This window comes from Fulmarus glacialis, unplaced genomic scaffold (assembly GCF_000690835.1).
Source record: "Fulmarus glacialis isolate BGI_N327 unplaced genomic scaffold, ASM69083v1 scaffold26968, whole genome shotgun sequence".
In the NCBI taxonomy this organism is placed as follows: domain Eukaryota; kingdom Metazoa; phylum Chordata; class Aves; order Procellariiformes; family Procellariidae; genus Fulmarus; species Fulmarus glacialis.
The window spans coordinates 813-12,657 of NW_009230538.1; the positions used below are offsets into that span (position 1 = coordinate 813).

At 34.8% G+C, this 11,845-nt stretch overlaps 1 protein-coding gene across 1 annotated transcript in view; it reads left to right on the top strand.

The window, feature by feature from the left end:
- The window catches only part of LOC104081504 (ryanodine receptor 3-like), a gene marked incomplete at its 5' end in the record, with an annotated part of 25,958 nt that overhangs the window by 668 nt on the left and 13,445 nt on the right, over nucleotides 1–11,845 (top strand). Inside the window, 6 exons of the mRNA XM_009584283.1 lie at nucleotides 4–1,076; nucleotides 4,247–4,305; nucleotides 6,869–7,037; nucleotides 7,697–7,783; nucleotides 10,123–10,320; nucleotides 10,952–11,082. Coding sequence (XP_009582578.1) covers nucleotides 4–1,076; nucleotides 4,247–4,305; nucleotides 6,869–7,037; nucleotides 7,697–7,783; nucleotides 10,123–10,320; nucleotides 10,952–11,082 — 1,717 coding nt within the window. The remainder of the gene's footprint in view (nucleotides 1–3; nucleotides 1,077–4,246; nucleotides 4,306–6,868; nucleotides 7,038–7,696; nucleotides 7,784–10,122; nucleotides 10,321–10,951; nucleotides 11,083–11,845) is intronic.

An 11,845-nucleotide genomic window follows, 5' to 3' on the forward strand; every position in this document is an offset into this window, starting at 1 on the left:
AAGCTGATGAAAATGATATGTTTAACTATGTTGATTTTGTGGAAAGATTCCATGAACCAGCCAAAGACATTGGATTCAATGTAGCAGTATTGCTAACAAACCTTTCAGAGCACATGCCTAATGATTCACGCCTTCAGAGCTTACTTGAACCTGCGGAAAGTGTTCTTAATTACTTTGAACCATACCTTGGCCGTATTGAAATAATGGGTGGAGCCAAGAAAATAGAAAGAGTTTACTTTGAAATCAGTGAATCCAGTAGAATGCAATGGGAGAAGCCGCAGGTGAAGGAATCCAAAAGGCAGTTCATATTTGATGTTGTAAATGAAGGTGGAGAGCAAGAAAAAATGGAACTTTTTGTGAATTTCTGTGAAGACACGATCTTTGAAATGCAGTTAGCATCCCAGATCTCTGAAACAGATTCATCTGAGAGGCCTGAGGAAGAGGAAGAGGCGGAGCCTTGTTATGTAATGGATATTGGAGGTGATGAGGAAGAAGAAAAGTCCCTGGAATCTGCTTCAGCTTTTGCAACGGCCTGTGTTGCAGTGAAGAAGAATGTTGCCAACTTTTTAAAAATGGTCACTGTGAAGAACCTAAGGAAACAATACAGGAAAGTTAGAAAGATGACAGTAAAAGAGATGGTAAAAGTGTTTTTCTCCTTTTTCTGGATCCTATTTGTAGGGATGTTCCAACTGTTTTTTACTATAGTGTGGGGAATTTTCCAGATTCTTTGGAGCACTGTATTTGGGGGTGGCCTGGTTGAAGGAGCCAAAAACATTAAAGTTACTAAAATATTAGGGGACATGCCTGACCCAACACAGTTTGGAATCCATGATGATGTTATGGAAGCAGAAAAAGCTGAAGGTGCTGAGCATGGCATCACAGCTGAACTTGTGCAGTTTGTGAAGGGTGAAAAGGGAGAAACTGACATAATCTCAGACATTTTTGGCATTCACACAAAGAAAGAAGGTGGCTCAAAACATGGTCATGATGCTGGACTTGGAGATATTGCAGAAATCCTTGGTACTGATATCCAGTCATCTTTGGAAAACACAGTTCGTAAGAAAAAAGGATTACAGGTATGTTAAAGAGATTTTGTATTTCTTTGCAGAAAATAATAATAATACAAATATATTACTGAATTTTCTATTAGTAACTGAATTATTTGCCAGTTAGTTGTTAATAAATGTTCTCAGTGAGAACATACTTTATAATCCGTACTCTTTTAAAAACAAACAGGAGAGTTTACGTGGCAGAAAAATTCAGCCCAGTGTGTTTAGATTTCACTGCAATAAATTGCTAGCAGCTTTCTAGGCACAGTTTTTGCTTTAAGTGGTTTACAGTCTTGTTTATTCTGCAAACCCCATTTTTTCACAGTATATTTCAATTATTTTTACAATCTACTTTTTCCATAATACTGCCTTATCATTATCGTCTTTCTTCTACATGCTTTACTGATCATGTACAATAAAATATCCTTTTTTCCTATTATTTGAAATAATTTTGCCAGGATTTATTGTTACTTTAATGTTTATCATATAATCATATAAACCTCTGTTGTACAACTTCTTATTTCATTATTTCCTCTTCATTCGTATGTTTTTCTCCAAGATTTGTTTATTGCCTAGATCGGACTGTATTTTTCCATTTATTTTTCTTATTTATTTATTAATTCATTTTTATGTGTGTACTTAAAAATGAGTCTTTTAAAATCCTGTCTCATTTAGCATAAATGTTATGTGGTTTGTATTTAAAAATACTATTTTAACGTAAAGATCTTAGCAGGTCTGAGTAAATATTTTGAACAATAGTTGAAATAAATCTTTTACTTCAGAACTGAGTAAATATTTTAGAATTTTCTCTGCTTTACTTGGATTTATACATTTCTCTCAGATTTGTTTGTAACTACTGATAAAAATATTCAGTAATTTATGCAGATACTTTGAGTCATTAACGTGAAGTCAGCTATGCAATTTATCCAGCTTTTACTTTTAATATGTTACCTAGTGAAACTTACCGAAATAATTTTTACACTCATTCTATATTATAGACATTGCTATTCACGTTGTGAACGGCTCAAGTAATCCAGTTAGAGCATGGGATATAACTATTAAGTAGAGCTCAAAGAAGAAACAGCAATGTGAGAATCAAAAATTCCCTTCAGGAAGTTACTGTGTCTTTCTTAAGCATTTACAATAATAAAACTTACAAAAATGGATAGAAACAGAAATTCACTTCTATATACTGGAAAAGCAATTGTGTAGTGATAAGGTCAATGACATTACCATATAGCCAGAGAAACTGCAAAATAACCTATGGAATTGTATATGATGAAGATTGTTAGGACTTAGCTTTTACTGTGAAGTTCCACAGAAATCTGTGCTGAGTGCTGTGTGGGTTCACAAATAAGAAAAGAAGTGAGTAGTGAGCTAACAGAGTTTGCTGATGAATCTAAGTTATTCGTAGCAGTAAAATCAAGAGCTAACTGCAAAGTTGCCTTAAAATAGCAGATGAAAATCAGTGAAGTGATGTATATGGGAGGAAAAGTTATAATTTTATATGTAAAATGTTGGATTTTGAGCTCATTTTACTGTTTGGGTATGAAATCTTGGGAACATAATAGAGTTGTACAGAAGTATCAGTTCAATGAAAATGTCAATCAACACAGATCAAAAAAGCAAACTGAAATTTTGAGTTGTTGAGAAAGGAAGAGGGAGAGGAAAACCCCAGAATATTATTATGCTCCATGAACCCAAAGTGTGTCTGTGTCTTGAAGACCAAGTTCCCCCAATTCAAAATGAATGTGATAAAACTGGAAAAGGTTCAGTGGAGGTCAAAAAGTTATCAAAACTTGATATGGAACAAATCTTGTGTGTGGAATTAAGTAGGTTAAGGCTTTTCAGCCTGGAAAGGAGACAACTGAGAGAGCATATGATAAAGAGATGGAGAGGATGGATAGGGATTTATTCATTCTTCCCCCACCCTACCCCTTAGAAGAACTAGGCGTCATCAAATGATCTCTGAATTACCCTCCACCAGCTTGAGATCTTAGGGGAAACTTTGTGGAAGAGTTACACATGCTTCCATCATGTGTACTAGATGAGGTTCCTTCCATCATCATGTGTACTAGATGAGGTTCCACAGATAAGAGGTGAGATAAGCAAGGCAAGATCGATTTAGTAAATTCTTTCATAAATTCTTTCACCTCTTATGTGCGAGAGATAGGCATCCAGGTGAGTACTGGGGAAAAAGTTTAGATAACTGTATTTATGTATTAACTAGAAATGTAGGAGAATACACCAATACACAACTGGTGTCTAAGCACCTTGAGAGAATACAGAAGAGGGTAAAGAGTTAAGATAGGTTTTTGCAAAAATGAATAGTAACAAATTTAGGCACTTTAGATTCCTTTGTGAATCTAGGATTTCGGAGCCTGCATCTCTTTGATTTCCAGTGAAGCTTAGATACCTAAACTGCATTTGAAATGAGTTTACTTTGCAGCACTGAGCCTAAAGGTTTTTGAAATCCAGGCCCCAGCTTCTTTGCTGCAGTTAGTCATCTGTAAAATTGTATATTGGTTTTTCCTTATCTCAAGGGGATGTTGTAAACACATACTTAGATGGTTTTGAGGTGTGACAGGAAAGGTTTAATGAACCATCAACCCACCTAAGATAAATAGTTTGAAGAAAACATTTCACAAGTAGAAGTTGGTTAAATATTTATTTCCAATTGCATCAGCTGATCTTGACAAAGTAATTGGGTTTTGTAATATATTTTTATAATTACAAAGATCTTTTTCAGATTTTTGATGCTATCATTGATATATTATTTCTCGTTTCATATTTGGAATGAGGCAAACTGATGTTCATTTTCCACATAATCAGTAACTGCAGAGTCTTTGTGAGTGACTTTTGTATTAGGATATGATCTGGATGTAGTTACCTTCATCCTCAACTGGTCACATAGTCTGTCTGATAACCGTGTATAATTACTTTAAGTTGTTCAGTCAGCTGGGCTAGTTAGTTGATAACACTGTACTGAAAAAGGCTATCAGAAGAATTTCTGCAGTTTTCACTGTTAAAATCTAGTCTGAGATGTCTATTTTTAAAAATCTAAAACTTTAAAAGTGCAAAGTGGTATAAAAGTATTGTGTGGTAATTATTTGATTTGTTTCTTAGAAAACAGAATCTAAAGTTACCAAAATTTTATTTGAATGGATCCATTTTGACAGTAAAAATACTTTTTGCAGATATCTGAAATTGCAAAAGAAGCTGAAAGAGAAAGAAAAGCAGAGGCTGAGAAGGCTGAGTAAGTTATTTTTACACAATTCCTGTTTAATTCCTTGCTACTTCCTAATGCTAGATAATTTGGCCAGAAAGAATCCCAGCAGTGCTCAGTATTCAAAGCACTTTATGTACACTTTGTCTCATCAGTATTTTGAAAACGAGCACAGTCCCTAAGAAGCAGCAGACTATCTCAGTGGGCAACGAAACGGTAACCTGATTTTTGTGGCCCTTGACAATTCTGCATATATAAATCTGTGGCCATTGTCTTTTTAAAAATTCCCATAACTACCTTTAAAAATGAGCATCAATCTTGAAAAAAACTCTGCAACTTGTCATTACTACTATTTACACTTTCCCTAAATAATTTTCAGGCAACAATAGTCAATCATTGAAACACAAGGATTGACTAACCCAACAATTTTTATTATTGCTGTTTTATCTGTTCTCAAGTTGTGAACTTTGTTCCTTTGTCCAGTCGTGCTACATATGACTGCCTTATAAACAACTTTTAAAATGCTTACCTTGCTTTAGCAGCATCCTACTTTTAAGGGGCATGCTGTCTTTCTGGACCTGCAGCCACATTGTAGGCTTGCAGCTTGATGAATGCCCTTAAAATATTTGTAGGCCCGTGCAAAAGATCTCCTAGAGATTCTTACATATTCAAAAGCTATACATCATTTTTTTCTTTGTTTTCTATTTTGCTTCATGTTTAAAATGTTTACTTCAGCCTCATTTATCTTTCTTCTCTTATCTGCCAAAGTTAATTTTTTTTTAAGTGTGCCAATGGGGTCAATATTTTAGGACCGGATACACTTTGTGTAGCTTTTCTGAAAAGTATCCTTTTTTTTATCTCCGTGTATCTATGTTTATATGTATATGTATGCATACATATATATGTATGTGTATATACATATATGTATATATGTATGTCTTACATGAACAAGAATGTGTACACATATACATATGCTCACACATACGTGCATTTAAATGGGTTTTGGGGTTTTTTTTCTGTTACTTCATTAAAGTATGCCATCAACACTATGATGTATATTTTCATTTCCTATCTGTTACCTTTCAGGCTGCGTCTAACATACTTCTTCAGTCAAAAAGTCCCTTTCTTGCATTTCATTGTCACAGAATTGTTTTGATATGATTTGTTTCTTTCTTCAATCCCTGCAGGGATGTTAAGCATATTATTTTCATTGTTCAGAGCACTTCTGGTAATTAAAAAGTGCACTTAAACTCTTCTATGTTTTTTGGGGGACCATGTATCCGAAGAACCTGTTGATGAGTGTTACTCAGTATGAAGGTAGTAACTTCAAAATAAGCAGTTTCAGAAACTGTTGTTTTATCTAGACCATGTTACAATGTACTATTAAGTTGGTTAATATTTAGATTGGTCAAATGACCCCTTTTAAAAGTTTTGTTAAATCTTATCACTGCTGGGCTTCTTTGTTGACTGATTTTGGTCTCCTGATTTAGACACTAGTAGCATATTCAGCAGTGCAATTTATAAATATCTGGGAATTCGCTAAAAATCTCCTGTGCCATTCATTTTCTTATTTTAGGCTTTTTCACCTCTTATTTTCCATAAGCATGCTCTGTTTCTACCTGTGTTATTTTATTGGACTTATTTTCCCTATTCCCTGTTGTCTTCTCTTGTCTGCCATGCTTAATTCTCCTCTCAAGTACTTTCGCAGCATATTCAAATTGCCTTCAGCTTAAAAATTTGAGTTTAAATGGCTTACATTTCTGAGGCCACAACAGGGACCTTTTTTGGTAGAATATCGATAAACACATTCTTAGAAACCCATTGTATCGTTCCTACTGCAGTAGTAGTGCGATAAAGTGAACCACACTGCATTTCTTTATCCTCATACCTAAAACTTTCAACCACCTTGATGCCTCAACATTCTTTTACATATATGCAAGTTCAGCTTTTTTTTTAGTTTAGTAACTAAATTCCCGTATTACTACATAGAGTCTTGATACTAATTTTCATAAAGGCAGTTTAGTGGTATAGGAGGAACTATTGTAATCTTCTACATATTTTGTAATGTGCAACCCTCTGAAGCAAACTTCCTTGTTATTACTCATTCATCTCTGTAACAGCAGTGATTGCCTTGACTGAAATGAATTCGTTTTGTGATACTGTGATTCAATTATGATACTGTGTACCAAATCCCAAAAGCTTTATTTCTCTTCTTCAGCCTCAGGCTCAAGAAAATACACGTGAACTCTTAAAATTTTTATGTTGCTTGTATTGAGTATATATGTACATCACTGGTTTTGACAAACATTACCCACTTCACACTTGGCGCAGTAACTTCTGCCTGGTTTTTGGCTTTTTACCCTTTTGATCTCCTCTCAACAACTCTATTCTTTCGTATCATTTGAAACTAAGGTCACTTTTTTTACTCTGGGTTTACTGTCTACCTCAAGTCTTTTACTTACAATCATTTTTCTCCCAGTGTTAAAACTAACTTTCAAAGCCAAACTTTCTGAATTGGAATTCCTTCTAAATGAATGCATTTACAATACAGAAGTTTGGCTAGGTATTTTTGCTTAGATAACCTTTCTTCTAGCATGGAAGATGGTGAGAAACAAGATAAAGCAAAGGAAGTACAATCTGAGCAGCTGGAAGAGGGAAAAATGAAGAAAAAGAAGCGAAGGCATGGACAAAAAATTGAGAAACCAGAGGCTGTTATGGCTAACTTCTTCAAAGCTTTGGAAATTTATCAAACAAAAATGCTTGTAAGTTTTTCTTAAATTGTTTTAGTCATTGAATTTTTATTTATGTAATATAGAACACATTATTTAATAATGAAGGGAGAAATGTCATCATAAAAGGAACATTGGCATGAGTTTTCAAATGACTGAATGTATTCAGTCTTTTGTGATTTTTTTAATACTTCATAGAGTTATATGAATAAAGTGTTTGTGTGTGTAATTTCTGTCCTATTTCTCCTAGGACAGACTAACCTCTTGAGTTCCTTGTTAGAAGCTCCCTATTTTCCATAATCTAACTTCTAGAATCTGTAATTCTATTTTCTATAAGATTTTTCTTTGTTCTTAAAAACATCAAATGATGAACTCTCTGAAACCTTCTCAAGTAGTTTATTCCAGTATTCTAGCATTTCTTTTCAAGACTTCCTTCTAGAAAGTTTTCTTTAATATTCTATTTCAGTCTTCCCTGTTGCAATTTTAAGCCCGTTATTTTTAATCCCACTTACCATGAAAAGGGGAGAATAGGCTGCCAAGAAATGCCCTTGCTCATTATAACTGGTGTATGAAGGCAACACAATTATGTATTTACTTCCTTAGAAACCTTGCTGCCTAATTTTCTTATCTTGATATTAGCTACAGGCCACCTCTAATTTTTTTTTTTTTTTTTTTTTTTTTTTTACTTTCAGCACTACTTAGCAAGAAATTTTTATAACTTAAGGTTTCTTGCTCTATTTGTTGCATTTGCCATCAACTTTATTCTTCTATTTTACAAGGTAAGATTATGCATTGTTCTTTAAATGTTTTTGGTTACTTCCAGAGGAATATTTAATGATGGTTTCAAGGCTTGTTTAATAAAGCCATTATTACAAGCCCTTCAAACATGAACTAAAGCATTTAGATATGAAGTAGTTAAAATAATATTTTAAATTTGTAACTAAAATTTGTGGTGTTAAACCTATTCTGTTTTTATTTTACTCAGGCTGAATGAAAAGAGATTTATTTCATTTATCCTTTATAGTTGAGATTGTGTTTCTAGGCATTTTCTCATTTACGCACATAAGTCTGTTACAGTTTGGATTGTTAATCTTTTCATGGGAAATTTGAGATCCGACTAAAATAACTCAAATTTCAAAACTGTAGCATTTTTTTCTCTCATTTGTTTTAAGGGTACTGAGAGACTTCAGTTCACCTGATTATTCTCAATGACTATATTTCTGCTTTTTCTAAAGAACCCTACTGACTACATTCATTTTTGACTGAGAAATAGTTTATACATAATTTCAAAATCAGATTAATGTCTCTATTTAACTAGATGAGCTCATATGTTTTAGTTATATTTAATTTGTTCATGATTTTTTTTCATGCCTTTCAGGCCTGGGGTTTGGCATTTTGGGAGTGCTTGCTTTATTTAATTTCTTTTTTCATATATTTTCATGAATTTAGTAATCTCTAATGAACATCAAATGTATATTTCTTCCCATTCTGAGTTTCCATGTGAGAGTATAATTCAGTTTTCATACTTATTTGCTCCATTTTCTTTGTTGTCATTTTCAATATGGTTGTTAGTGACTGTTGTGATGAAGATATTTCTGTACTGGGATTGGGACTTTAATTGATTGGTATGAGCAGGCAGAAGAAATATAAAGCAAGAGAAGCCTTTTCATAGCAGGCTACAGTTCTTTTTTGTATCATTGATGAAGAATGTTATACATCCATGCTTTAAAATTAATCTTAGGGTTTTACCTGAATCTAGTGAATTGCTTCAGGTTCTGGTGTATAACCCAATGATACAAAGAAAATCTTTAGCAGCCTTCACTAATTTTATTCCTGAATCTTCACAACCTCTATCCATGAAAAGGGTAGAATTCACTAAAGAGAACTCCCATCCATAAAAGCCTCATTTTTTTCCCTTTCCTTACAGATTTGAAGTCCGTAAGAAAAGTCCACATTTATCTTTACCCTGGAATCCGGCCCTTTTGATTTTCCTCTTATAGATACAGGGTGCAAGTTGCAATAAGCTGATGAATCTTGTGTTTTCCAATATTACATTTTCTAGTTCTGTTGTTTACAACCAAAAACTTCAGAGAAGACAAAAGCTGAACATTTAGTCTAGAATCCTGATCTCAAATATTTTGAAAAGCAACTCCTACAACACAGTTATAGTCTCGGAGACAGGGCAGGTAAAGACGCAAAAGGCTCTTGAAAACTGGGTAGAATGTACGTGCACTATTCCAGGAGAAAGACCATCAGGCTCCCTTCTTGCCTCTCTCTTTCCATCCCAAATGGTTAGAGAAGATGGACTTCAAAGGTATATGCAGAAGTCTGCTTTTGTCTATGCCAGTCCTTTTCTCCCCACTCTCTTCTGCTTTTCATTGGGTCTTGTGGGTCAGCCAACAACCCATTCTATTGCAGAGTGAGGACAAAAGTTTGTGTTTATCAATACAAGTCCATCTATCATAGATAGGAAAGGCTCAGTGGGAGCCAAACAGGACTGAACAGGACGTCAGCTTTCAGATAGAGGTGTGAAAAGAAGGGCAGTTAGGGCTTTTATTTTAAAGGCCAGATTTTTAAAGTTGCTGGAAGAATTTAGGGCAGTATGTCAGCTTTATGGCTTGGGGTATTTATGAAATACTGATTAAATACTGTATTAATTTGTAAGCTTTAAACTAAGTAATGAAATAAAAATTTATGGTCAATGTACAAGTTGATAATATGAGAACTTTGTTTCTTTCTAGACTCTAGTAATAAGGAACAACATAGATTACAAAACAAACCCTAAATTCAGTCATATTAGATAACCCTGTCATTGCTTGGTTCTTCTAAGAAGACATTTTTGCATAACTTTTTCATTGTTTGTTTTGGTTTTGCTATGACACTGTTAAAGGAGATATTTGCAAACTGTTGTATGCCTGTACTTGCTTTTTCTAGATTCTCTTTCAGTGACATGAGATGATGTGGAGGCTTCTGCTGTGAAAATGAAGGACATTGCTGTTCAAAGCTAATGGTCTATCGTCTTCCCATAAGCAGGCTTTGCAAACATCATTTGTCATTTTAGTAAAGAAAAAGCTTTTAAGTTTAATGTGTGTTTTCAATGTGCTTGAATTTCTCACAGGTGACAGAAGAGCCACTTGATGAAGTAGAGGAAGACTCTAATCTCTGGAACTCTTTTGATGAAGACGAAGAGGAAGAGGGCATGGTGTTTTTTGTTTTAGAAGAAAGTACAGGTTACATGGCACCTGCTCTCAGAGCATTGGCAGTTATTCATACTATCATCTCCTTTGTCTGTGTGATTGGATACTATTGCTTAAAGGCAAGTTCTGAATCTTATTAGTAATCTATTATTTGTTAAAGCACGTTGCTATGTCCCAATGTGATTTTTGGAGCAATATTGGAATACCTATTTGTACCTAGTTGTTTACAAATTCTCACTATTCAGTATGTAGATGTTTTCCTCATCTACTCAGTCTGGCAGAGATGGAGTTAACTTTCTTCATAGCAGTGTGTGTGTTTTGGATTTGTGGTTAAAACAGTGTTGGTAGCATACTCACCTTTTGGTTATTGTTGAACCGTGCTTGCACAGCGAGAAGACTTTCTCTTTGCTTTACCCATTCTGTGCATCCCTGAGCGAGTACGTTGGGAAGGGGCAAGAAGTTGGGAGGGGGCACAGCTAGGACAGGTGACCTGGGTGGACCAAAGGGATATTCCATGCCATGTAAAGTCATGGTCAGCAATAAAAATTGCGGGGGAGCAAGGGGAAGGGGCTTGACCTCCAAAATGGCCATTGCTCAGAGAGTGGCTAGGCATTGATCTGCTTGTGGGAGGTGCTAGTGTGATGTTTGGTCTTATATAGTATTATAAAGAGTGCTTAATACTGTAAGTCGATATCATGGTTTCTAAAAATATATAAACCATGACAAAGATGTCCACTGTCATTTTCATAGGTCCCTCTGGTTGTATTCAAGAGAGAAAAGGAAGTAGCTAGAAAGCTGGAATTTGACGGACTATACATAACTGAACAGCCATCTGAAGATGATATTAAAGGACAATGGGATCGTCTGGTTATAAATACGCCGTACGTAAAATTAAATGGTTATACGTAAACTGTTTATAAATATTATAGCTCATTAAGCCACTGATCTAGAACTGTCCCTGTCCACCTGCCACCTAGTTCATCTAAAAGAAAGGCATTTTTCACCTTATTTTGGATGTTGCAGTAGTAGATTCTAATGTGAAATCCTGTATTATCTGTTTATTTAATAAATACTATCATAACGTGTATATTCCACCTCCTTTTCATTTTTCTAGTGTTTGCAAGGATTGTGCCTCTTACCTCACAAACTCTCTCCAAGTCATTTCACGTATTAGTCACTACTGGGAAAGTTTTAAAAAGATAACTTCCGTCCTTTTCAGTGGCTCAATTTCACATTCATATTGTATAGCAGTATTCTCCTGCATTTCTTTCCCACTTCTTGCTAACAAAATTTGTATATGACAAGAGAAGTAAATCTAGTGTAAAACAGCAATCCCAGAATTTGAGTAGGTCTGACAGGAATTACTGTCAGGTTGTATGCATTAGCAAGTGCTGTAGTAGGAGCTGATGCTAGGAGACTCACCTGCTGTTCTATGAGTGAATGATACAAGTGTAGGCAAGAAACAGAAAAATATCAGTAAGCTGCAGCAGTCTGTGGGAGTGACACAGAGAAATACAGCAAGTCAACTCTCTTCTCTTGAAACAATGCCTTGTCTACAGGCTATTTTTCAGAATTTATTCTTTCAAAACAACTGGGATCAGGTTTTGGTACTAGTACACCTAGGCTTAGATTCCTGTCTTTCCC